The 25,773-nt window shown below is 42.3% G+C and overlaps 1 protein-coding gene across 5 annotated transcripts in view; it reads left to right on the top strand.

Annotated features, from left to right (window-relative positions):
• Nucleotides 1–614: 614 nt before the first annotated feature.
• LOC149321151 (zinc finger protein RFP-like) overlaps nt 615–25,773 on the top strand; it is a 34,700-nt gene continuing 9,541 nt past the window's right edge. Inside the window, exons 1-8 of one of the 5 annotated variants that reach the window (XM_089515980.1) lie at nt 678–943; nt 3,040–3,478; nt 7,631–7,726; nt 11,094–11,321; nt 12,049–12,071; nt 13,263–13,378; nt 15,456–15,587; nt 17,397–18,592. In XM_089515980.1, the coding sequence (XP_089372106.1) occupies nt 3,059–3,478; nt 7,631–7,726; nt 11,094–11,321; nt 12,049–12,071; nt 13,263–13,378; nt 15,456–15,587; nt 17,397–17,911 (1,530 nt within the window). In that variant the 5' untranslated portion in view covers nt 678–943; nt 3,040–3,058 and the 3' untranslated portion in view covers nt 17,912–18,592. Of the gene's footprint in view, nt 944–1,373; nt 1,395–3,039; nt 3,479–7,630; nt 7,727–11,093; nt 11,322–12,048; nt 12,072–13,262; nt 13,379–15,455; nt 15,588–17,396; nt 18,595–25,270; nt 25,710–25,773 lie in introns of those variants that run through there. The other 4 variants (XM_089515971.1, XM_089515987.1, XM_089516006.1 and 1 more) reach the window with 4 other exon arrangements.

The raw sequence follows: 25,773 nt of genomic DNA, 5'->3' as shown, positions 1-25,773 counted from the left end.
ATATATATATATATGGTACCTTCTTCTGCCTGAGATCATCCTTGGAATCTCAGCTTCAGCTGCCCTGACAAGAGAAGCAGCCTTTTTAGTGGTGGTGACTCCATCCATCCTGACTCTGGAATATTCTCCCAGGGAACATTGATCTACCTAACCAAAATAATAATAGTTATTATTATAATAATTATTATTATTTCTTTCCACCTGTCCGCAAGGCTCGAGGCAGAGTACAGCACGTTAATATACAAAACACAATTAAAAACACATCAAACCAACAGTTATAATACAGTACTGTACTGTTAGGATATACAAATTAAAAAGTGATAATTTACAATTGACTGGGTAGGCTTGCCAGGCAAGATATGCCTTTAATGCTGTTTTAGACACAGACAGCATTTTCAGCTGTTGTATCTCTTCCAGCAGGTCATTTCACAGTTTAGGGGGCGGCTGAAGAAAAAGCCCTCTGGCTGACTTTCGCCAACCTAGGTCCAAAACACACTGCAGAAATAATCCAGTTTCAGACCGTTTTAATTGCCCTGGCTCAGTGCTAGGGAATCCTGGGAATTGTTGTTGATTGTGGCACCAGAACTCTATCTGACAGAGAAGGCTAACTATCTCACAAAACTATAGTTCACAGAATTCCCTGGTATTGACCCAGAGCAGTCAAAGCGGTCTCAAACTGGATTATTTCTGCAGTGTGTTTGGGCCCTAGTCCTGGTTGACTGGAATAAATGTCCTCCAGAGGACCTGAGTTAACTGTCACGGTTCCATCTGTGGAATCCTGGGATTGGCAGTTAACTGTCATGCTCCCATCTTAGACTTGGTACAAAAGAAGTCAAATGTTGAGCGCATCACAGAAGTCCAGCCTTGAGGATACCAACGGTTCAACCTCTGTGCAGTTTTTAAGTATTTGATGCTTTTAAGATAAACTATTTTAATCCCTGTGGTGCGATTTTAACTTGTTTATCTTCCAAATCAACTTACCTTGCACATTTATATTACCTTGTGGTGTTTTTGTGTACCCAAGCAATATTTATTTTTCTGTTGTCACAATATTTATTTTGCTGTTATTATTATTATGGTTGGGATGTATTATCACACACACACACACACACACACACACTCAGAGTCGCCCCTCCTTTCTCATGGACCTGGGCTTCGCATTCTTGAATTTGTGTGATGGGGCGACTTCTGTTATCGTCAGTGGGTCATGTCCTCAGTTCTGCTGTCCCATGGGATAGCCACACTAATAATCAATGATTTATTTTCCTCAGCCACAGTTATGTCCAGTATATTATGTGCTAATGGTTTGTCAGTTTGAATCTCAAAGTTCCATAGGTTACTGTTTTTGACAATCTTTTCAGGCTTGTGATCCTCCCACTAGTTCCTTGCAGAGGGTAAATTGTGTGTGTGTGAATAATAATAATAATAACAATAACAACAACAACAACAATAATAATATATAGCATAGATTCCAATAGATCACGGCAAGACATTTTATCATGGCTTTTCTTAGGACTTTATAACACGGGGGAAATTGGAGGTTTAAACAGTGATTATCCTGTGAAAATTGTGCAATTGTGATTAACGACACTGTGATTGAAGTGCCATTATCCTCCTGACCTCCTATGAAGATCACTAGTATGGAACGAGACCAGCTGACCCCTTGATTGATTGACGTTAAAGTTTTTAAGATTCTATGCTTTTATGTTTTTATTTTTTACTGTGGTGTTAATGGTGCAGTAACTAATGCTGCTGCATTGTAATTGTAATTTTAACCTTGTTGTGATCCCACTTCAATCCATTGGGAGAGGTGGGAAGATAGAAATAAAAATTATTATTATTATTATTATTATTATTATTATTATTATCCTGGAAATAAACAGAATAAACAGCAACAATTCATTCAAGGGGAAATCCCATGAATGATTTGTTGCTGTTTATTGCCTGTTTATTCCTAGGATAATAGCTCTTTTATCGCAATGTGTGTGAAAATTGATCCCTTCCCCACCATCATTCCCTTCTCCTTCTGTGTCATGTCTTATTAGATTGTATGCCTGAGGACAGGGAATTGTCCAATTTAAAAATATATATATATATATATATATATATATATATATATATATAAGCCGCTGAAGGGTGGGGTATAAATACTCCAAATAAAATAAATAAATAAATAATCAATGTCTAACCTTGGTATGAGAACTCTTTGACTATTTATATTTCCTCATTGTTTAGGTTCCAAAGCACACTGCAGAAATATCCCAGTTTGAGACTGCTTTAACTTCCCTGGCTCAGTGCTAGGGAATCCTGGGAATTGTAGTTTATTGTGGCACCAGAGTTCTCTCTGACAGAGAAGGCTAAATGTCTCACAAAACTACTGTTCCCAGAATTCCCTAGCATTGAGCCAGAGCAGTTATAGCGGTCTCAAACTGGATTATTGCTGCAGTGCAGTTTTGAACCTAGGTTGAGTTTATGTAGATTATACGTGGTCATTATTTTTGTTTTCCTTATGTTCAGTAGCAAGCCTGCCTTTGCACTTTCTTCCTTCATCTTCTTAGCAGTTGTTCAAGCTCTGTGATGTTTGCTGCTAGTAGTATGATACAGCTATGTTTAAATAAGCCAATCTAAATGAATGCAGGAACTGCATACAAGAAAGTTTTCCTCTTGCTTTATCTCTCATGGGAGTTTATCACACGAAGGAGATCTGGAGTTTATCCCGTGAATATCCCAGAAAAATTGTGTAATTATGCGAAACGATTTCACACAACGTCTCACAACACCTGCCATTAAAGTGGTCACAAAGAAAGCTTAACACATATTTTTTACTTTCGGGATTTCAGCAACAGTGCATTTCTGATATCACTTTATTTGCACAATTGCATGTGATAATCATTCACGCAACCGCTTGCCATTTTCACTTTATTTGTGGGAAGCTTTAAATGCGGGATGCTTTTGGAGAGGGAAGTTGCATTCTTTGCTCCTCCTCCTTTGTGGGTGGATATCCTAAACTTTGTTTCTGTCTCACTGTGTTGCTTGCAGATAAACAGTCAGGCCAGTTATGGACAAAGTGGACAATCCCATGGAAGAGCTCCAGAAGGCTGCCATTTGCTCCATCTGCCTGGAATATTTCAAAGACCCGGTCTCCATACAGTGTGGGCACAACTTCTGCTTGCGCTGCATCAGAAAATGCTTTGAGATGGCCAAGAGACGGTTCTGTTGCCCTCAGTGTCGAAGGCAAGCTGGCAAGAAGGATTTCAGGCCCAACAGGGAACTAGCCGATGTGGCCGAAGCAGCCAAGCGGTACAAGTTGCAGGCAGAAGAGGCGGCTGGAGAGAAAGCAGTGTGTGAGAGACACCTGGAGCCCCTCAAGCTCTTCTGCGAAGATGACCAAGCCCTCATCTGCGTCGTGTGCGATAGATCCAAGGACCACAGGGCCCACACCGTGCTTCCCATAGAAGAGGCTGTCCAGGACTACAAGGTATGCAGTAACCTTTCGAGTGACACGGAGCGCTGCATTTGGACCGTCTGCTAAACTCTTTGTGGGTCTATTCAGACGGTGGAAATAATCCAGGTAGAATCTGTGTTGAATCTTTGTTGTTCACATACATTTTGAATCCATCTGATTAAGTTTGGTGGGGGGAACTGACAAAACCCCCACTTAACCCAGGATAATTGATGTCAAGTTTCCCCCCCTGAGTTTTTCTAAAAGATTAGCATTCTTGGCTGTGTGAATAACCAATGTCCAATAGATCTGGGATGAAACTCTGCATGCTTTGAATACATTTTCATCATTGGAAATTATTAGATGGGGGATGGAACGTTCTTGTCCCGTCCTTTTCCCATTCTTATAGTGTGATCTCAAGAAGATTTTCATATGACATTGCACTTATCCTGTCAGTGGCCCGTTATTAAACTGCGTTTGACCACGATTGCTTAAAAGACTTTCACATGATGTCACACTGATCCTGTCATTGTCCCGTCAGTGAAGTGGAACTGTCCCATTCTTGCCCTTCATTTTGTATTAACAGAAGAATGCGTTAAGAATGCTGTTTAACATTTGCATGAAGCTGCTGGGAGAGATCATCCGGAGACATGGGGTGCAGTGTTATCAGTACGCTGATGTCACCCAAATCTATTTCTCTATATCTCTGACTGCTACAGTGACTAAGGATGGCATCTCTCCTCTGGATGCTTGCCTTGGGTCAGTAATGGGCTGGATGAGGGGAAACAAACTCAAGTTGAATCTAGAGAAAATGGAGGTACTTGCCATAGGTACCCCAAGTACAGGGAAGATTTGTCAAACAGTCCTGGGTGGGGTCACACTTCCCCTGAAGGACAAAGTTTGGGAGCACTCCTGGATTCATCGCTACAGTTGTCACCTCACGTGGATGTGAGGGCCAGGAGTGCTTGGTATCAACTTTGGTTGATACGCCAACTGCGCCCCTACTTGGACCAAAAGGACCTTTAAGCAGTGGTACTTGCACTGGTAATCTCTTGTTTAGATTTCTGTAATGCGCTCTACTTGGGGTACCCTTGTACCAAGTTTGGAAGCTTCAACTGATTCAAAATGCTGTACCTAGGTCTGACCACATAACACCAGTCTTAAAATCTCTTCACTGGCTACCAATCAGCTTCCGGGTGCAATACAAGATGTTGGTTATTACCTTTAAAGCCTTACATGGCTCGGGCCCGAGCTACTTGTGGGAATGTCTCTCCCTACATAATCCACCCCTCACACTTAGAACATCTGGGAAGAATTTGTTGGAATATTGTAACACTCGATTAACCACAACTTCCCATAGAACATTTACTGCTGTAGCCCCTAAATTGTGGAATAGTCTACTGGAAGAGTTCTGCCTTATTACCACTTTAGATGCCTGTCAGAAGGCACTTAAGACAGATCTCTTCCGGCAGGCCTATCCACCGGATCTGGGACAACAGTCAAGGCTCCACATTGATTATGATTGTATAATTACAATCCTGCTTCGATCCTTGGGAGAAGCAGGAAATATACATAAAAATTCTTCTTCTTCTTCTTCTTCTTCTTCTTCTTCTTCTTCTTCTTCTTCTTATTATTATTATTATTATTATTATTATTATTATTGCAATCCTACTTCAGTGACAGTTTAATGGCAGGATCATTGTGAATGTCTTTTGCGCGATTTCTGTCACTGATGGGATAAAGATGAGTTTCGCTCCCATCCCCCTTCTGATAATCTTCATTGACTCCGTCTTTATTTGAGTGCTGGCACATGTAAACAACAGACCCTATAGACATGCACATAGATGTGGTTCCATAATGTGAACAACAAACCCTGAATGCATGAGTGAGATTATTCACATAGTCATGCTAAAAAAATATATGTGTGAATGACATCCATGACTCTTTGGGAAAGGAAAAAAAGAAATAAGGGGGGGGGGGGGAGAAAACGTGGTAGCATCTTTAAGACTGTTTTTTTATTTTCACATGAGCTTTTAGGTATATAAGCCCACTTCTTTGGATGCAATACCAAATGGTATTAAGGGCTCTAGTATAAAGCATATGGATACAGATGTGAGATAGAATGAAATAAGATGCAGAAAGATGCAAATTTTGCCCTAAATTTGCAAAGAGCTGGGAGAGGTGATGCACTCTTTCAAATCTTTACAGTGTTAATGTGGGAAAGCTGTCAATCTGCCCACCAAAAAATCAGTTTCCCAGGGTTCAAAACTGTATCTGAGAAGATGCCTTTTGTTGTGTGTTCAGTAACAAGGACTCTTGTATTAATTTATGTAGTGTGCCATGAAACCATTGCCCTTGTTCATACATCTGCAAATGGATTGAAATGTGTGAACATAATTAAATTCAGTGGTTTCTCTTTCTAGGCTTGCTTTGCAGTTTTCTTGTTCAAGGACCACAACCTGTAATAATAATAATAATAATAATAATAATAATAATAAATTTGTATTCCGCTTTTTCACAAAGGAATCAAAGTGGATTCCAACAGTATAAATAAAACATCAAACAATTAAAAATTACAATTTTAAAAAACCACAAACCCCAACCCTCCCCGCATCATAAAAACAGTGATCAACCCATAAAAAGAGATTAAACATCAACAATTTTTAAATATCCAATAGGAATACATTAAAAGTTTGGGCAGATTAGCGGAAGAAATGAGTCTTCCTCTAGAGGAGGAATCCCTTCCTGTGTGTACATTGTCTCACAGCACACTGGCATTGAGACAGGGTGACCAGGTATCCTATTTTTCCAGGACATGTCCTACATTTCAACCTTGTGTCCAGGAGGAATTCCAAAATATCCTTCATTTTGCTAGGAAGCATGGATTTACATTTATATGAGCTTTTATATGCTGTAAAGTCCCACATTTTTCTGGTATGTCCTCCATTTTATGGTGCCTTGCCATCCTTTGCAGTTAGGACATCTGGCCACTCTGCACTGCGAGAACAGCGAAAGCAAAACACAGACTTTCAGTCTCTGGATTGCAGCAACATGTCTGCATTCAAAATGCAATAAATTTGAGCTGGGAAAGAATGAGATTCTGCTGTAGGTGATCCTACTGAAGGTGTGTGCACTTGCCTACAACAGGCAAAGTAAACAGCAGCTGCCTCTAGCATCCCTAATGGAGTGTGTGTAAGCAGCAGAGCAGAGAAAAAAGGGGAGAGCAGATAATCCTGCTTCACCAGCTAAATCCAGAATGTAAAAAACAAAAACAAAATGGAAATCCAGCAAAATGAAAATTGTAAGAAAAGTGGAGGCTGGTGAAAGAAAAAATCAACCTAGGATGAAGAAGCAAGCCTTCAGGTTGTCTCTAGAAGATTCAAAATGTTTTTGTTTACTATGCAAGGCTCACCTGATCTGGTTGTTACATTTTACAAATGCATTCTGTTAGCTTTGGGGGGGGGGGGGGATGTGCTGAAACATGTCTGTAGTTTGGTTAGACTGACTCCTGTTGTCCCTTTTCTGACAAAATCATTTAACTATTTTCCCTCAGGAAAAAATTGAGAATCAGTCCCTAATCATGGAGTTTTCTTGGCAAAATTTGTTCAGAGGAGGTTTGCCATTGCCTTCTCCTGAGACTGAGAAAGTGTAACTTGCTCAAAGTCAATCAATGGGCTTCCATGGCTGAGTCGGGATTTGAACTGTGGTCTCCAACATTCAGACCACAATACTGTACTGCCTCTCAAAGTGACCTTTGAGTTAAGTTATGATTAACTTACATGATATTAAAGCACAATTAATCTGATCATCATATTAAAGCAATTGAATTAGCAGCAATTTAAAAGCATATATGAAAGGGGAGGCGTACAGCAAAAACCCACCATTAAAATGTGCTTCTTCAGGAGCCAGACAGTTAATCATAAAAGTGCCAGAAGAAGAAGGTATTTGCCTGCTTTAGGATGGGAATCAGTTTAGCTTCCATTAGAAAGGAGACCCACAACCTGGGAGCAACCACAAAGAAGACCCCAACTCAGAGGCACCTCTAGGAGCTTTGAATAAGACATGAGTATGATAGCATCTTCATACTACTTGCTAGCAACTGGTATTGGGAGGCATTTCTTGGCCTAGCACTAGAACAGTGGATGAAATATGTCCTATTGTTTTCTCTTGTTATATATCTTTACTTAGGAAGAAATTGAGATCAAGCTGCAGAAGCTGAAGACAGAAAGAAGTGCTGGCCAAGAATTGAACATGGCACGAGAAAAAGAAATAGCAGAGTATTTAGTAAGTTATTTCATAGAACTGGAAATGATAACTGTCTCCCTGCCACAGTTTATGTCATGCTTTGTAATCCTCCTTCTTTTTAACTATACAGTTGGCCTTCCATATCCATGGATTTTTTATCTATGGATTCAAGCATATACGGCTTGAAAACAGTCCTCAAAAATATAAATTCCAAAAAGCAAAAATCTTGATTTTTGCCATTTATATAAAGGACATCATTTTAGTGTGCCATTGTATTTAATGGGACTTGAGTATCTATGGATGTTTGTATCCACAGGGGATCGCGGCACCAAACCCCAGCGGGTCCCAAGGGCCCATTGTATAATTCTTTTATAAAATAAAATAAAATAAAGATAAACTAATTTTATGGAAAATACGCTGTAATCATGTAATTCTTAGAACTAAGCCCAACTGAATTAAGTGAAGATTATTTCCAATTAAATGGGCACAGGATTGTTACCTAAGTTCTTGTGTATCTCCATATGTTTTTGAGTTTAACTATCTTTTTTGTGCTTCCTATGCATTTATTTGATTTCAGCATGCTTTCCTGTCCTTGAAGAAAAGGGAAGGGCCATTTTAAAATTATTTATTTGTTTAAAACATTGCTTTTTTGCCTGCTAGGATGTACAACAGATAAAAACAATTTAACAACAGGCTAAAATCATTTCTAAATTGGTGTTTTAAAAGTATTATTATTATTGTATTTTCTTATATTCCATCTTTCTCCCAATATAGGAACTGAAGGCGGCAAACAAGTATAAAATAATACAATTTTAAAATGATACAAAATATTAAAATACATAAATATAAAATGTTTTAAAATACAGTTAAACAATTTTAAGGACATAAACAGTTATAAATTAAAATATAATCTATTAAAATACAAACCATTAAAATTCGGATAGCCCAGCATTAAAAACCCAATCCTTCTCAGCTTAATAGGCTTGACTGTACAGGAGCGTTTATAAATGGCGTCAGAAGGATAGTAAGGATGACACCATTCAGGCCCCTCTAGGGAGGGAGTTCCAAAGCTTGAGAGCAGCCACTGAGAAGGCCCTCTCTCTTCTTTCCACCAAAAACACCTGAGAGGATGGTGGGACAGAGAGAAGAGCGTGTTCAGATGTCCTCAATACTCTGGTGGGCTCATATAGGGATATACGGTCCTTTGAATAGCCTGGACCCAAGCCGTATAGGGCTTTATAGGTCAAAACCATAACTTTCAATTGAACCAGCACTCCTTGTTTTAAGGAACATGTGAAATAATACAGTCTTACTTACATAAATCACAGAACCATAGAACTGGAGAGATGCTAAGGGCCAGCCAGTCCAAAACCATTCTGCCATGAGGAACACAGAATCAAAGCACCAGGGACGTAGCCAGGATTTTAGGAAGGGGGGGGTCCAGACTAAGTGCCACCATTATAATGAGGCTTGGTTGCAGCGGCGCAGCAGCAAACACCATTCATTTTTCTAATGGAAGGGGGGGTCCGGACCCCAAGATCCCCCCTTGGCTACGTCCCTGAAAGCACTCCTGACAGATTGCCGTCCAGCCTCTCTTTAAAAACTTCCAGAGAAAGAGACTCCACCATTCTCCAAGGCAAAGTATTCCACCGTTGAACAGCTTTTACCATCAGGAAGTTCTTCGTAATGTTTAGGTGGAATCCCTTTTATTGTAGTTGTAGCCTTTCATAGGCAGGCCCATGCAGATCCCATTACAGCAGGGGTTGGCAACCTCCAGCCTGCGGGCCAGATGCGGCCCGCGGGCACCTTTCCGCCGGCCCCCGGTCCCTCCTGCCGCCGAAATCGCCGCCGATTTCAGCCTCTCCAGCCGCCATTTTGCCCTTCAAAATGGCGGCGCACATTAGGAGGCCCGATGCGGCCTAGGGAGCCCTGAATCGGGGCTCCAGCAGCTGCACCGGGCCTTCCAATGGGCGCCGCCTACCTCCCTCCTGGCTCCACCCACCTCCCTCCTGGCTCCGCCCTCCCTCCTCCCTCCTATAAATGGAGGGGCGGGGGGGAAGGAGGAGGAGGCAGAGAGAAAGAGAGGGAGGGAGGGAGGGAGGCGAGGAGGAGAGAGAGAGAGGGTGGGAGGGAGAGAAGAGAGAGGGAGGGAGGGGAGGAGAGAGAGAGAGAGAGAAAGGGTGGGAGGGAGAGGAAAGAGAGGGAGGGAGGGGAGGAGAGAGAGAGAGAAAGGGTGGAAGGGAGAGGAGAGAGAGGGAGGGAGGGGAGGAGAGAGAGAGAGAAAGGGTGGAAGGGAGAGGAGAGAGAGGGAGGGAGGGAGGGGAGAAGAAAGAGAGAGAGAGAGAGAGGGAGGGTGGGAGTGAGAGAGAGGGAGGGAGGAAGGGAGAGAAAGAAAGTGGTTTGAGACAGTGGCATGCGTTTTTTGCTGTTTTGTGGCCTTGCCTAGTCGCTTCCATTCTTGCAAATATTGCTATTATTATTATTGTTGTTATCCTTTGGTATTCTCTTTGCAAAATCCCCCCACATGGACTTGCTTGCTCTTTTCTGGGTTGAGACAGTGGCATGTGTTTTTTGCTGTTTTGAGGCCTTGCCTAGTCGCTTCCATTCTTGCAGATATTGCTATTATTATTGTTGTTGTTATCCTTTGGTATTCTCTTTGCAAAATCCCCCCACATGGGCCTTGCCTAGTCGCTTCCATTCTTGCAGATATTGCTATTATTATTGTTGTTGTTATCCTTTGGTATTCTCTTTGCAAAATCCCCCCACATGGGCCTTGCCTAGTCGCTTCCATTCTTGCAGATATTGCTATTATTATTGTTGTTGTTATCCTTTGGTATTCTCTTTGCAAAATCCCCCCACATGGACTTGCTTGCTCTTTTCTGGGTTGAGACAGTGTGCATGCATTTTTCCTGTGTTATGGCATTGCCTAGTAGCTTCTTGCAATTATTAATATTATTATTATGCGGCTCCGCCCCCGGAGGGTGGAAACGCCACCCCTGACATGTGGCTCCGCCCCAGATAGTGGAAGCTCCGCCCTGGCATGCGGCTCCGCCCCAGAGGGTGGAAGCTCCACCCCAGTGTGCAGCTCCGCCCCTGGAGGGTGGAAGCTCCACCCCCCCCGGCTTCGGCCCCCCAGTTGTCTGAGGGACAGCAACCCGGCACCCGGCTCAAAAAGGTTGCCTACCCCTGCATTACAGTAATGTAGCTGGGAGATGAGGCATGAAATGCTCTGGCCAGATATGCCCTCCCTAAGAAAGGGTGCAGCTGATATACAAACTAATTGTAATTACAATTATTCTTTCTTATCTTCAGTTTTGCTTTGTAACATGACATGTCTTGGGTCTCAAGATCTCATTTTACTAACCTGTTCTTCTCCCTCCTGCCTCATTTTACCATTTCATTGCAGAAAGGTGTCAAAGCCAAGAGAGAAAAGATTGTGCTGGAGTTCCAGCAGCTACGTCTGTTTTTGGAGGAACAGGAGAGGCATCTTTTGGCTCAGCTGAGTGAACTAGAAAAGGAGATGGCAAAGGAGCAAAAGGAAACTGTCAGACTCAATCATACCTTTTCTCTTCTCAGCAGCCTTATCAGTGACTTGGAGAAGGACTGTCAGAGACCTGCTGGTGAATTTTTGCTGGTGAGAGCTTGTGTGTCAATTTCATGACTTGGTTCTTACTGCATCTATATGTGGGCTGCACATTATGTACACTTACAGTGCTTCGGACTTAAGGATGATGAGGCCAAAAAACATTTTCCATAAATATGCATACAGGTTGAGTCTCTGTTATCTGAAATGCTTGGAACTGAAAGTGTTTTGGATTTTGGATTTCCCCCCTTGATTTTGGAATATTTGCATATACATAATGAGAGATCTTGAAGATGGACCCAGTCTAAACATGAAATTCATTTATGTTTTGTATACACCTTTTACACGTAGCTTGATGGTAATTTTATACACAATAATGTGCGTGAAGCAAAATTTATGTACATTGAACCACCAGAAAGCATAGGTGCCACTACCTCAGTTACCGATGTGAACAAATTTGGATTTTGGAGTATTTCGGATTTCAGAATTCCAGATAAAGGAGACACAACCTGTATAGAATTTGACATAAAAATTCAAAACTACATTTCATATATATGGCAAAGTATTTCAGAACCTTTACAATACATTTTATATAAAAATATAAAATACGTGTGAATATATTATATTATTTTTTTTATAAATGTGGGCTGAGTTGTAACTATGACTCCCTGTGGTTTCCTTTTGCAACTGTTTCTCATTCTGTGCCTTACTGGCAGGAGTGGGCTGACATACCATTGTTCACTGTATAATTCATATTTTTGTCTTTTGGTTTCTCTAGAATCTCAAGAAAACCTTCACCCGGTATGCATTTTCTTTTTGTTCAGATGTTATTTGATGTTCTACAGATCATACTGAGTAATATAGCAATATCTCCCTCTTTGCTACCCTCATGGGCTCTTGCATAAATTAAAACCTGATCTTTAGCATAAAACCTGTTCATACACACAGAATAGTGGTTGTCTTCTGGGAGGGTACACATTCAGTACTGTGTGAACAGTGTTGTGTTGAGACAGATGACTCGCATCTAAGGCTGTTTTTACACTCCTTTCACAGCACCCCTGCAAACTGTGTCTTCAAAACTGAGTGGCAAATTGAACCATATGTTTGAGCAGGAAACTAGAAAAACCTCATTTATTGCAATAGCTATTATTATCATCAGAGAGCCAGTGTGATATAGTGGTTTGAGTGTTGGACTAGCACACAGGGAGACCAGGGTTCAAATCCCCACTTGATTATGGAAACCCATTGGTTGACCCTGGGCAGGTCATACTCTCTCAGCCTCAGGAAGGCAAGGGCAAACCTCCTTGGAACAATTTTTCCATGGATTGCCATAACTCAGAAATTAATTGAAGGTATACAACAACAACAACAACTATTATTATTATTATCAACAAAGTTATCATCTTTATATATACCCTGTTTTTTTTTATCAAAACTGGAACTCAAGGCAGTTAACAAATTAAAATGATTACAATATAGTTAGTAATACACAAAGAGTCAACCCTAAAATAGAATAAAACAGTTAGCAATTTTTAAACAACTTAAAAAATTAAAACCCACTTTAAAACAGTAGGATTGAAACAATAATGCATCCTGAGAAAGGCCAGTTCCATTAAAAAAATCAGTTTTAAAAGCCTTTTAAAATTAGCCCCTTGATCTGCCTAACTGGTCTTCCCTAATCTCTGGGCATGTCCTTGGTTAAGATGTATTTCTGTAAAGAAGAGGAGAGACACCACTTGTTAGAAAATCAGGGGTGGTGGATCAAGAGATGGTACTATGGTACTATGTACTATGGGTGTGCGATTCTGGGGCTGAATATTGGGTTCTGCCATGCTGGGGATGCAAATGGAACTAAATGGTGGTGGAAATTACAGTCAGGCATCTCTCCCTTCCCTAGCACTGTCCTTGGGATCAATTCTGTATTTGGAGAGATCCCTCAACAGCACAATATGCTCCTGCACTAGTTGATCTGAAGAATCTTTTTTCTCCTAGGTATAAAAAAGCAAAGTTGCCCTTGCCAGTGGAGAGGCCACCTAATCTGGGGGGAAAACTGAGTGCAATATCCCAAAAAAGTGTTGCTTTAACAGAAAACCTCAAGAAGTTTAAAGGTATGAAAGATTTAAGGAAGGTGTCATTCTATGTCATAAGAAAAGTATGGACTGTTGAAGCCCTACAAATGTTTTCGAGCTACACATTCCTTCATCCCTTGGCAGCACTGACAGTGGGGTCATCTTATGAGAGGTGCAGGCCAAAAATATTTGGAGGCCCCAGTTGCCCACTCCTGCTATAGCAGTCCCTCGTGGGAAATGCATCCCACAGTAAGCATAAAGGAAACAAAGGCCATGGCTTAGTGCTGTCAGATAAATATTTATTATAAATGAATTTTTCATGCATTTCAGGAAAAGGATTTCCCCTTTCAGTCTCATAACTGTAGAGGTTTTCTTTTGGGCCCCCGCATCGTTGGCGTGGCAACCAAATGGCCATGCCAATGATGCAGAGGAGAAAGGGGCCCCGGCAGCTGCCCTTTTCTCCTCTTTAGCGCCGGGGTGCCATTGGCACCTAAGGTACAAGGGCATCCCTTTTCCAGGCCAAAGAGAAGCGGCATTTTCCTGCTTCTCTTTGGCCTGGAAAAATGCCAGATTGGGGCCACAGGGTTGCCGGTGAGGTTGCCCTGGCCCTGATCCAGCACGAAAAGGGATGGCTACAGGCCGCCTCTTTGGGGTGGTCTGTATCAGACCAATGTAAGTTATCACTGGGGGCCAAACTTAAAGTAAAGAAGTTGTTTTGGAGGCTCTTTGCAATAAATTACATAAACATTCCTTTTGAAAGCTCCAGGTTCTGGGATGAGCTGGGCCATTTTTTTTCAGTGCACCATGTTTTAGCAACACAACTATTACCAGCAGCAAATGCAGGTGGCAAACACCACAAAAAAGGCTCGAGGGATACATGTTGTCCACTTCTTTTCAAGGTTTTTTAAAAAAACTTAGGCCCCACACAAAACGCCAGTTTGTGGCGGACTGGGGCTGATTTTAGGGCTCGTATGCTCCCGAGCCCTAACGCGTGCTGCTGGTGCCATCATGGCTCGCCCCTTTCACACGGGGAGCGCCTTGATGACGTATGTGCAGAACAGTGTCCAAATGGCGCCAAGCCATGCAGACAACATGGGTGTGTGCAAGGGCAGCATTGGTGCCCTGCAGGCGCCGTAAATAAAAACCCCTTTTTGGAGCTTTTTTTCTGAACGGGACGGAGGGCATGTCTTCTGGTTGCCGCATCCCCAACCCCGTGCATCCTGGGATGGCACAGAGCTGCTCCTTTTGGGCTGTCTGTGCAGCCCCTTAGTTGCTGGAGACATAACAAATAGCTAGCAAGGAATGTGGCATCCTAAGAACAACTGTGAGATACTCTGCTTTCCTAAAACTCACAGTCTAAGGGGGGAAATGAAGGTTTCTTAGAATCATCTACATTACTTTTCAGAAAACAAGGGGTCTAGTGGAACCTCCAGTGTAAGAAGAGTAGAGTTGGCTCTCTGTATCCACAGATTCTTTATCCATGGATTCAAGCATTCATATTTTGAAAATATTCAAAGATATATAAATTCCAAAAAACAAACCTTGATTTTGGCCATTTTAAATAAGGGGCACCATTTTACTATACATTGTATTTAACGGGACATCTGTGGGTTGTTATATCCGGAGGGGGTGGGGTCTGGGAACCAAACCCCAGTGGATACCAAGGGTCCACTGTAGTTTCTTACTCATAAAACATCGTAGGCCCATATATTGCCCCTGAGAGGCAAAATACCATTTTTATTTCCCAGAATTCCTTGGGAGTGTTTCTAGGTGATGTGATGTGCCCTGTCCCAATTCTGAATATTGTTGCTATCATCCACAACTTGTGCAAGATTAGGGCGGTGTGAACATATCACATGCATATGCTGTGTGAATGGTGCCCCCCCCCCACATACTAGGGTTAGGGATGCTCCCTAACCCTAGTATCGCTGGGAGCATGCCGCTTTATGGCGGTGTGTACTGGCCCATAGTTGCATAATGTTGTAGAGTATTTTATTTCTCTGAAAAATAATAATAAAAGAAAATAGGAAAATGGCCTAAACTTTTAACAAAACCTCAAAATTCTCTTCTAAACCATAGCAATTCCATCATCTCTATCTCATTTTTTCCTCTCCAGAAACATTGGAAACAGAATTAAAGATTGACAGGACATCTTGCCAGAACGCTTTGTCAGAGGAACAGAGGAACCTGCTACAGGTTTTGTGGCCAGTGACATGTGAAGATGCACAACAAAAAGCAAACATAGAAAGTAACTCTGCTTTTGTATTTGTTTGTTTAGTTTACATCTTGACTGTTGTGCTCTTCTTGAGGATGCCATGTTGCCGGCAGGCTAAGTGGAATGAGCTTCTACTGCATTGACTTATGCAATTGCATTCAACACTTGGAAAAGCTACCATTTTGGATGATGGCCCCCCAGACCATTGATAATGCTGGCTAGGGGATTTTAGAAGTTGTCATCCAAAAAATATTTCCAGGCTCTACCTATACTTGGAAGATAAACCACAAAGTCCACCAGTTTAGGAGTGTTAACTATTCCTTACGATATGACAATATATAATGAAGCCTGCGGTATTTATTGGTAAATAGTTTGTAAATGCCTTTAAAACAAAGCTATACAGATGCTTGTTCACTAGATTTATTACCAAATGCTAGTGAAACACATTTGAATGTTGGACGAGGACTCTGGAGACCAAGGTTTGATTCCAGTTCAGCCATGAAACCACACTGGGTGGCTTTGGGCAAGTCACATGTTCTCAGCCTCAGAGAATGGCAATGGCAAACCTCCCCTGAACAAATTTTGCCAAAAAAAGCGCATGATAGATTCATCTTAGGGTCATCATAAGTTGCAAACAACTTGAAGGGACACAACAATAACAACAGCCAGTCCACAACTGCATTCTCAGCCTATCCAGCTTGGAGCTCGCCAGATGTTTTGAACTAAAGTTGTGGAATTTGAAGCCATAAGAGCTAGTAATGGCTGCCAATATGATAGGGTAGAATAAGAATTGAACAGATTCAGGGAGGATGTATTACTAGTTGTGGCTACTAGTCATGATGGCTCTCATATACCTTCCATTACTAGTGGTCACATGTTTCTGTTATATTGGTTACTTGGGAACAGGAGCATGAGACAACTGTTGCATTAATCTTATTGATGGGTTTCTCATAGCCATCTCGGTTGGCCATTATAGAAACACAATCCTTGATAAGTTAGGCCTTTTATTTGGCCCATATGGCTGCTTCTGCTCTTAATTCTCATCATCTCAAGTGTTGAGGATTCATGGGAAAGGTTGCCTAAAGAACCTGAAAGATACCACATGGGGGAAAATCAGCCTTACTGGATACTGGGCTTAGCCTGCTGAGTAATAATTACCAATGCACCTTGCTTGTGAACCTCTCTTAACCTTGTGCCTGGCACCTGTGAAGAAAGATGATGCAAAGGTGAATAGATCTTTGGCCTGGCTCAGTAGGATGGTTCTCTGGTTTAATTAGACAGGTGAAGAAGGGGATTGAATTTGTGCTTCCCTTCCTTGTTCAAACTAGCCACAGATCTGGAAAAGATAACTTTTTAAATCTACAGCTCCTAAAACCCCCACCACATGCCCATGCTGGCTGGAGATTTCTGGGAGTTGTAGTCCAAACAAGTATGGATTGAGTCTCCCTTATCCAAAATGTTTAGGGCCAAGATTGTTTTGGATTTTGGATTGTTTTGGATTTTGGAATAACTGTATTTGCATATACATACACAATGAAATATATGGGACAAGGGACCCAAGTCTAAACACAAAATTCACTTACATTTTATATAAACCTCATACATTTAGCCTGAAAGTAATTGTATGCAATATTTTTAATACTTTTGTGCATGAAACAAAGTTTGTGTACATTGAATCATCAGAAAGCAATGGTATCACTTTCTTGGCCACCCATGAAAAAGGTTTTGGTTTTTGGAATATTTCAGATTCCTGAATTCTGGATAAGGGAGACTCAGCCTGTAACTCTCCCTTTTTGAACTGCATCTTGTCTCTCTGATTCTGTTTCTTTCCATTTCTCCCAGAAAATGTAATACTGGATCCCCGTACAGCCAATCCCAAACTCCTCATCTCCCTGGATCGGAAGAGAGTCAGACACTGGGGTTACCCACAGGCGCTGCCGGACAATCTTGAGAGATTTGATTCAGAGCTCTTTGTGCTGGGCTGTGAGGGTTTCTGCTCAGGAAAACATTCCTGGAGAGTGGCTATTGAGCAAGGGCAGAGCTGGGCAGTTGGTATTGCCAGAGAGTCTGTGAAGAGGAAAGGACCACTCAGCCTCAGCCCTGAACAAGGCATCTGGGCTGTGGAGCAGTGTTGGGGCCACTTTCGAGCGCTTACCTCCCAGTGGACCTCCCTACCTCTGGTCAGGATACCCAGGAGGATCCAGGTGTGTCTGGATTATGAAAGAGGCCGGGTGGCATTTTTCAATGCAGACCTGAATGCCCCCATCTTCATGTTTCCACTCATGTCTTTCAAGCAAGAGAGACTCTATCCTTGGTTCTGGGTAGGGCCAGGGGGTCAGCTCAGCCTCTGCCTCTGAAGGGGCTGCTGCAGAGGTAGATACTGAATTTTCTGAGGTGTCTGTGTTTAGGAAAGCCTGGGCATTTCAGGTGTTTTGTACCTCAGTCTCCATATTCTGTTAACACTGGCCATGCTGGCTTGTTCTTCAAGGATTCTCTAATATCTGGAGGACCAAAGTTCCCATGCCTGCTCCAAGATCATTGAAGACTTTTCTTTTTTGTCTAATCCTAATACTGTTGGTTCTGCTGGGAGCTCAGATTTGATGGAATCTGTTCTCTGATAATCCATTTGTTTTGAGCCATGTTCTCTCTCTTCCTCTCCTTTCCTTTTCTCTCACTTTTGAGTCTGTACTTTTCAGACTCAAAACTGTCATTGAACCCTCATTGAAATCACATGAGGAATGGCTTCATTTTACATGTACACAATGACCTTTGAGGCCATTAAGCAAAGCAAAATAGAGTGACTTTCATGTTTGCTTACATATCTCGATGTGATGCCTTTAATAAAGTTATTCTGCTGAACAGCAGTTATGGAGGGTGGCTGTTATCCTATTACAGTGCGTAGAATAGAATCTGGTCCTTATCACATGGAGAGTTTTGCAGTTCTGATCCGAAACCACTTTGGGTCCAACCATGCAAATTCATACTAAAACGTGATGTATTATCCACACGTGATTGCTTTCTATGAGGGGTCGTTCCGAGGCGGATCCACAGTCAATCCAAAGTGACTCCTGATTTTTGTGAATTCGGTAACAATCGAATTCACAAAAATTGGTTCCAAGCTCACTTCGATTTCAATCCAAATTGGTATGGTGTGGAATGCAACTTTGCTTCCGTCCTGGTACACCCCCCAAAAACCTCCAAGGTCCCACATTTCCCATGATGCTGCGCTGCAATTTTGCCCCATTTGCTTCCAGTGCTCCTTCAAGAACGGAGACCATGTTTGGATGTAGCTGACAGGGATGAAGGGAATGAAACAGGAGGCTGCGGGGAGAGATGGGAGCAACAGAAGCTGGGGAGAGCAACAAACTCCCAGAATTCCATAGGCTCGAACCAAGGCCCTCTCAACAAACTCCAACTCCCAGGATTCCATAGCACTGAGCCAGGACAGTTAAAATGGAGTCAAACTGGATTATTTCCCCAGTGTGGATGCAATCTAAGAGAAGGCAACTGTTACAAAGGGAAGGAGAATGGATTGGATTCAGGGAGGTGGTACTTTAGGGAGCATGGAGAATAAGGGAAACCGGATCATTTCTGCACTACTCCAAAATGGGTCTCCTTCAAATCCAAAGGATTTACTTCCAAGTAAACCTGCAGCTTCTACACTGATTATTTTGCAGTGAAATATTTTTATTTTTATTATTGCTATTATTATTAAGGAATTATTATTATTATTATTAATAAAAATTTCTTTCACTGCAAAATAATAATAATAATAATTTTGCTGGTGATACATTCGGATGAAGCAGAGGGCATTTAGAGATAGGTGACACTTTTGGATGAAGCAGATGGCATGTAGGGATAGGTGAAATTCCCAATCATTCATGTGAGGCTAGCATTCACGTGAAACTGGAACCAGGAAGTGGCCCTCTTCTTCACCTCGGAAGTGCAAAGGTTCACGATGTGTTCAGACCCCCACTGAGCATGCGCAAGGGTCCCAATTCGAATAGTTGAATCTGCATGGTATGCACTAGTGTGATAATTTAATGTGCACTTGCTCCGCTTTGACTCAGGAATCACTACAATTTCATTCTTCACGTGTGATAATTCATCACGTGAATTGCTTTGGATTTGAATTGACTCTGCTTCCCCTTCACTTCAGATTCGCTGTGGATTGGAGTTCCAGTCTCACGTGTGATAAGGGCCTTTGTGATCAAAATCTGACAGCTGCACGGAATTCTTTAAAGTGGAATAGTCAGAAATACAAAGAATGTGTTTCTAGTCATCATTATTGCCAGAGTGGGGTGGTGGAGGACTGTAATGTGGACATTTTTAATTAAGGGTCAAGCTGTACATTACCATAAAGTTCTACAGTATTTGGTTCCAACCCGTGGAAGGTTTTGTCTTCTGCAGCCCATGCAGGCACAGAAATAAATAGAGCTAGGGTCTTTTAATCACTTAGTGATGCTTACTTTCATCCCAGCATGGGATGCTCTGTGTGAACACAATATATATCAGGATTACAGTCACTGCCCAAATTCCTGGCTTCAGGCCATTCATCCATAGGCCTGAACAGAATCTGCACATGCCTGATCATGTACATTTAGGCTCCATTCAGCACATCTGGGTATGAGCACACTGAAGTTCTTAGCTGGAAAAAAAGTTGATATTCTACAGATCCCCTCACTGACCATTGAATGTCTCTGCAGTGGGATAATATATTTCATCAGTTACAGCCTAAGTCTGTTTGGCCAGCCTTGCATTCTCTGTTTTTAGTCCTAGCATGCACCATTATTGTTTCACCAGCCACATATTTGCATGTACCAAACTCAGAGTCACTTCACTTAAGAAAGGTTGCTGAATCACATCGCTTCAAGCCTATAGCCATGTCTTTCTTTTCACTGTCAACTTAAGCCAAATGCCCATGTTTCATTTCAAATTTAGTGTGAAATGTTAAAAGAACTGTTAAGCTACAAGAAAAATATTTTCAGTCATGAGAACAGTGATTTCTCATACAGTGATCAAGTACTTTTGAGACTGCCAGATGTTGAGAATAAAGCGAAGATGGGTTAGGGTCTACTTTGAATAACCTAACAGAACAGTAATGCATATTAATAAACTTCTACTCATTTATTCTTTTTTACAATTGTTCCTGCTATGTTCTGATACGGAGTCCAGTCACACTTACTACGGCAAATCCACTGAATAACAAACCTACTATTCCATATAGGGATCACCTTGAGGACGAAATATCTGATCCAGGGATGGATTTTGAAGGGGAAATGGGCAAGATGAGTGACAAGAGCCCAAAGGTTTGGAGATGCAGTGACAACCTGGAGAGGGACTCTGTTACATCCATTTAGTTCCAACCATCATCCATGCTACTATAGGTTTGGCTTATAAAGTGCTTTACAATTTTGTATTTGCAGAGAACCCGTTTCAGTGATTCAATCTAGATTTTCTTTTTTGGTAAGAACTAGAAATTTTAGTGACTGTAACTACCTCCCATAAGCTAAATATGTTTTATAGCCAGTTGTTTTACAGTCTGTAGTTCAGGACAGTGTGAGAGCCAGTGTGGTGTAGTGGTTAGACTGAGCATTGGATTAGGATGCTGGGAGACCAGGGTTCGAATCCCAGCTTGGCCATGGAGATCCACTGAGTGACCTTGGGTAAGTCGCACTCTCTCATAGGATGGCAATAGCAAACACCTGCTGAAAAAACTTGCCAAGAAAACCCCAGGATAGGGTGGCTATAAGTCAGAAATGACTAGTAGGGGTAGGAAAAATGTGAAACTTTTTGTGTTTATTCAGATTATTGTCTCCCATGCTGTTTAACATTTACATGAAGCTGCTGGGTGAAATCATTCGGAGACATGGGGCAGGGTGCGGCAGTAGAGAGCAACGTTTCATTCATGGGGAACTCCTGTGAATTCATTCACGACAGTGGGAAGCAAGTGCAATTGAGAGTGCGCAAGTAAAACACACTGCACTACCACTACTGAAGAAGCAATTCGGGATACAGAATGCACTGCAGTGATCGCAATCCATTCTCATTGCCAGGATTGGTTTCGCGGTGGATTTCAGTGTTCTTATCTTTTAAATTAAGTTTTTATTGTTATAATACAAAATACATTAATCATAATCAATGTTCTTTTGAGCTGTGAGGCACAATTTAGTTAAAGCAATGTACTGAAGTAATATATTTTATTTTGTGTCTTTATTCGTTGTGGTCCGGGAACATGATTGGTCATGTGCAGTTGAGCCACGCATACGCAAAATGATCAATTGCGATATGCTAACAATTCACTTGTGGGTGTGGGTGAAATACTATTGCGATATTATTTCAAGTGCACAACTGTGTGAATGGATGCCATGTGAAAGCATTCAGCAGAATTGCGCGATTGTACCTCCTCGAACTGCTTCTTTTAAATAATAAATAAAAATAAAATAAAAATTTTCTCCCATGTGATAATCTCCTTGCAGGCCTTGATCTCTCCTCTTCCTTCTCGGCTTCCAAAACTATTTATTTCTTGGAGGGGAAGAGAAAAGCAGGGAAGAGAAAGGCAAGGAAGGCCCTTGGAGCTGCTGCTTCTGCCTAAGGGAAGAGAAGAAAGCAAAGAGCAGGGAAACTGGCAAGATCATGGCCTCTGGCGGGAGCCCCTCAGAGGAGCAAAGGAGCAGCTGCCTTGGGGGCTCCACTCCCAAACTAATGGCACTTCGGACCAGCCAACCAAGGTGGAGCAAGTGCACTACTTCCTCCAAGCCACTGCAGCACAGCGTCTGCCTTGGTTTGCCACTCAGGGTGACCAAGTCTCCTAATGGCAAAGGAGGACATGGCACAGCAAAAATGTAAGACATTGGAGAAAAATGTAGGACATGACCCAATAAAAGCTAAAAACACACATATAAATTAATGCTCAAAATGTAGGGCATTTTTGAATTCCTGCTGGACAGAAATGTAGGACATGTCCTGGAAAAGGAGGGCAGCTGGTCACCCTGTTTCCATCTCTGTCCTAGTATCCACTAGGATCTGCTGACACTGGGTGTATCCACACTGCATAAATAAAGCAGTTTGGCACCACCTTAACTGCCATAGCTTGATCTTGTGGAACCTTGGGATTTGCAGTCTGGAGAGGTATTCAACCTGGTTAGAGACCTCTGGTGCCTCACCAAACCTCAAAGCCCACGATACTGTAGGACAGTGTCATTCACATTCAAGTGCTGTCAAACTGCTTTATTTCTGCAGTGTGGATATCAATAGATGGGAACTATGGGCCTGTACAGACAGGCCAAAATAAAGCTGCTTCATGTCACTTTGGAGGTATGCTGTTTAAATGACGCATGCATCTTAAGAGGCCAGAAGCCGTGCCAAAGCCACACTGCAGTCCTAAGGACTGGAGGGCAGCTTTGGTGCAGCTTCTGGCCTCTTAAGATGTTTTTGTCATTTAAATAGCATACCTTCAGAGTGACCCCAAGCAGCTTTATTTTGGCCTGTCCGGGCCCTATAAGAGAGGGAAAATGCTGTTATACTCACATCCTGCTGCACCACCCTGAACATGGCCCACCAGATGCATTTGGACTACAAATGCTTTATTCTGTAAAGACAGTATAAGACCAGAATGCTGGGAAGTGGAGTCAAATAACATGTATGAGGCTCCTTACTGGCCTATTCTTGGTATTACAGTGGGACCAGCAGTCTCCAAATGACATTAAAGTAATGGGAATTCAATGATATAGCTGTGTTAATCTGTAGAATCACTATGTAGAGTGATTTTGTAGCATCTTTGAGACTAACAGGAAGAAAGGAGCTGGTAGCATGAGCTTTCCTAGACTTCAGTCTACTTCCTCAGATGCATCAGTTTATCTTATTAGTTTATCCTAACGCATCTGAAGAAGTCTATGAAAGCTCATACTGCCACCTTCTTTCTTTCAGTTAGTCTCCAAGGTGCAACAAGATGTTTCTATGTAATGGGAATGTGTTTCAAGACAGTTCAGAAATGGCAGCTGCCCAATGTCAACTTATAGATCTCGATATTTCATAATCTTTGCCCTCTCTGTGTCCTCAGTTCTGCTGTCCCATGGGATAGCCACATCAGTAAGCAATGATATAATATACTGGACATAATGACAGTTACCGTTACTGTTTTTGACAACCTTTTCAGGCTTGTGATCTTCCCATTACAATAGTTCTTTGCAGAGGGTAAATTGTGTGTGTGTGTGTGTGTGTGTGTGTGTGTGTGTTCAACTCACACTGGAAATCATGTGAATGAGTTGTTGCTATTTTTTGCCTGTTTATTCCCAGGATAATGGGTCTTTAATCACAATGTATATGAAAATATTAATCATGATTGCGTGATTTTCACGGGATAATCGCTACTTTAAACCCCCGATTTTCCCCGTGTGATAAGGTCATTATGTTCAATCAACTTCAGAACACAAAATAATTATTATTCAACAATATCTCACTGACTCCTAGATACTTGCACAGAATTCAAGTCACTGGTGGTCCAAAACTGCATTTGGTAACACTGGGTAGACTCTGAAACATGATGATGATGATGATGATGATGATGATGATGATGATGATGATAGCAGCAGATACACAGAAGATCTAATGTTATTATCTGATTTTTGTTGCCCTTGAGTCGATTTTGAATCATGATGATCCCATGGAAGAAACATCTACAAGACTCTCTAACCTCCACTGCTCTGCATAGGTCTCGTAAATTCACACCCCTTAGTTCCTTAATAAAGTCCATCCATCTGGCATATGGCCTTCCTCTCTTTCTACCGCTGACCCTCCTTATTCATGGATTATTTATTTATTAAGAGTATTTATATCCCACTCTTCAGCCAAACGGCTATGAGAGCAGCTTACATTTTTTAAAATTAGACATTTCCCTGCCCTCAGGCTTACAATCTAAAAAGACAAGACACAAAAGGAGAGGGGCATGGCGGTGGGGAAGGGGTAAAGACCAGCAGATCCTCTCTCCCTCTGATGCCTGGACCACGGCAGATGGACTGGAGGGAGGGCTCTTCTCCTTTTCAGGCAAAGCCTGGAGCTGGCCTGCCCATCTCTCCCTCTGGATGATGGTGGATGGAGGGAGAACCTTCTTCTTTTCAGGTGATCCACGGCTTGAAAATATTCAGAAAAAGCATACATTCCAAATATCAAACCTTGATTTTCCATTTTATATAAAGAACAACATTTTATTATGCCATTGTGTTGAATGGGATTTGAGCATCCACAAATTTTGTTATCCACGGTAGTACAGTGCACCTGCGTCATATGTGGTGCGCGCGCCATTGCAACATCCATCACGCGGCTTTTAGTGTATGCTGAAAGCCGCATAAAAGGTGCCCACATATGACATGGGCTTGAGCATACGCGCTATTTGCCTTACATGGAGGGGTCCGGAACAGATCCCCGTGTAAGGGCGCGCTGCAGTATCATACACCTACATTTAAACAGGCCAATGTAAATGAATGCAGAGACTGCACGGGGAGGGGCAGAGTTCCTCCTGCTTTATCTCTCATGGTTTCCTTATCTCTCGCTGAATGGGAAGCTCAACATTTCAGGGAATTCAGTGATTCCAGAGCTTGCTTGAAAGTGAAACTGTAGAAGAGAGATTTTGGAGAGGGGAAGTTGCATTCTTTGCTCCTCCTCTTTTGTGGGTGGATATCCTAAACTTTGTTTCTGTCTCACTGTGTTGCTTGCAGATAAACAGTCAGGCCAGTTATGGACAAAGTGGACAATCCCATGGAAGAGCTCCAAAAGGCCGCCATTTGCTCCATCTGCCTGGAATATTTCAAAGACCCAGTCTCCATACAGTGTGGGCACAACTTCTGCTTGCGCTGCATCACAGAATGCTGTGAGAAGGCCAAGAGACGGTTCTGCTGCCCTCACTGTCGAAGGCAAGCCTGCAAGAGGGATTTCAGGCCCAACAGGGAACTAGCCAATGTGGCCGAAGTAGCCAAGCGGTACAAGATGCAAGCAGAAGAGACGTCTGGAGAGAAAGCAGTGTGTGAGAGACACCGGGAGCCCCTCAAGCTCTTCTGCGAAGATGACCAAGCCCTCATCTGCGTCGTGTGCGATAGATCCAAGGACCACAGGGCCCACACCGTGCTTCCCATAGAAGAGGCTGTCCAGGACTACAAGGTATGGAGTAACCTTTCGAGTGACATGGAGTGCTGCATTTGGACTGTCTGCTAAACTCTTTGCG

Source organism: Sceloporus occidentalis, unplaced genomic scaffold (genome assembly GCF_023333645.1).
Source record: "Sceloporus occidentalis isolate IW3139 unplaced genomic scaffold, rSceOcc1.0.p SCAF_1, whole genome shotgun sequence".
Classification (NCBI taxonomy): domain Eukaryota; kingdom Metazoa; phylum Chordata; class Lepidosauria; order Squamata; family Phrynosomatidae; genus Sceloporus; species Sceloporus occidentalis.
Note: the sequence above shows the minus strand (reverse complement) of the source record. Positions and strands in the feature narration are given on the sequence as shown.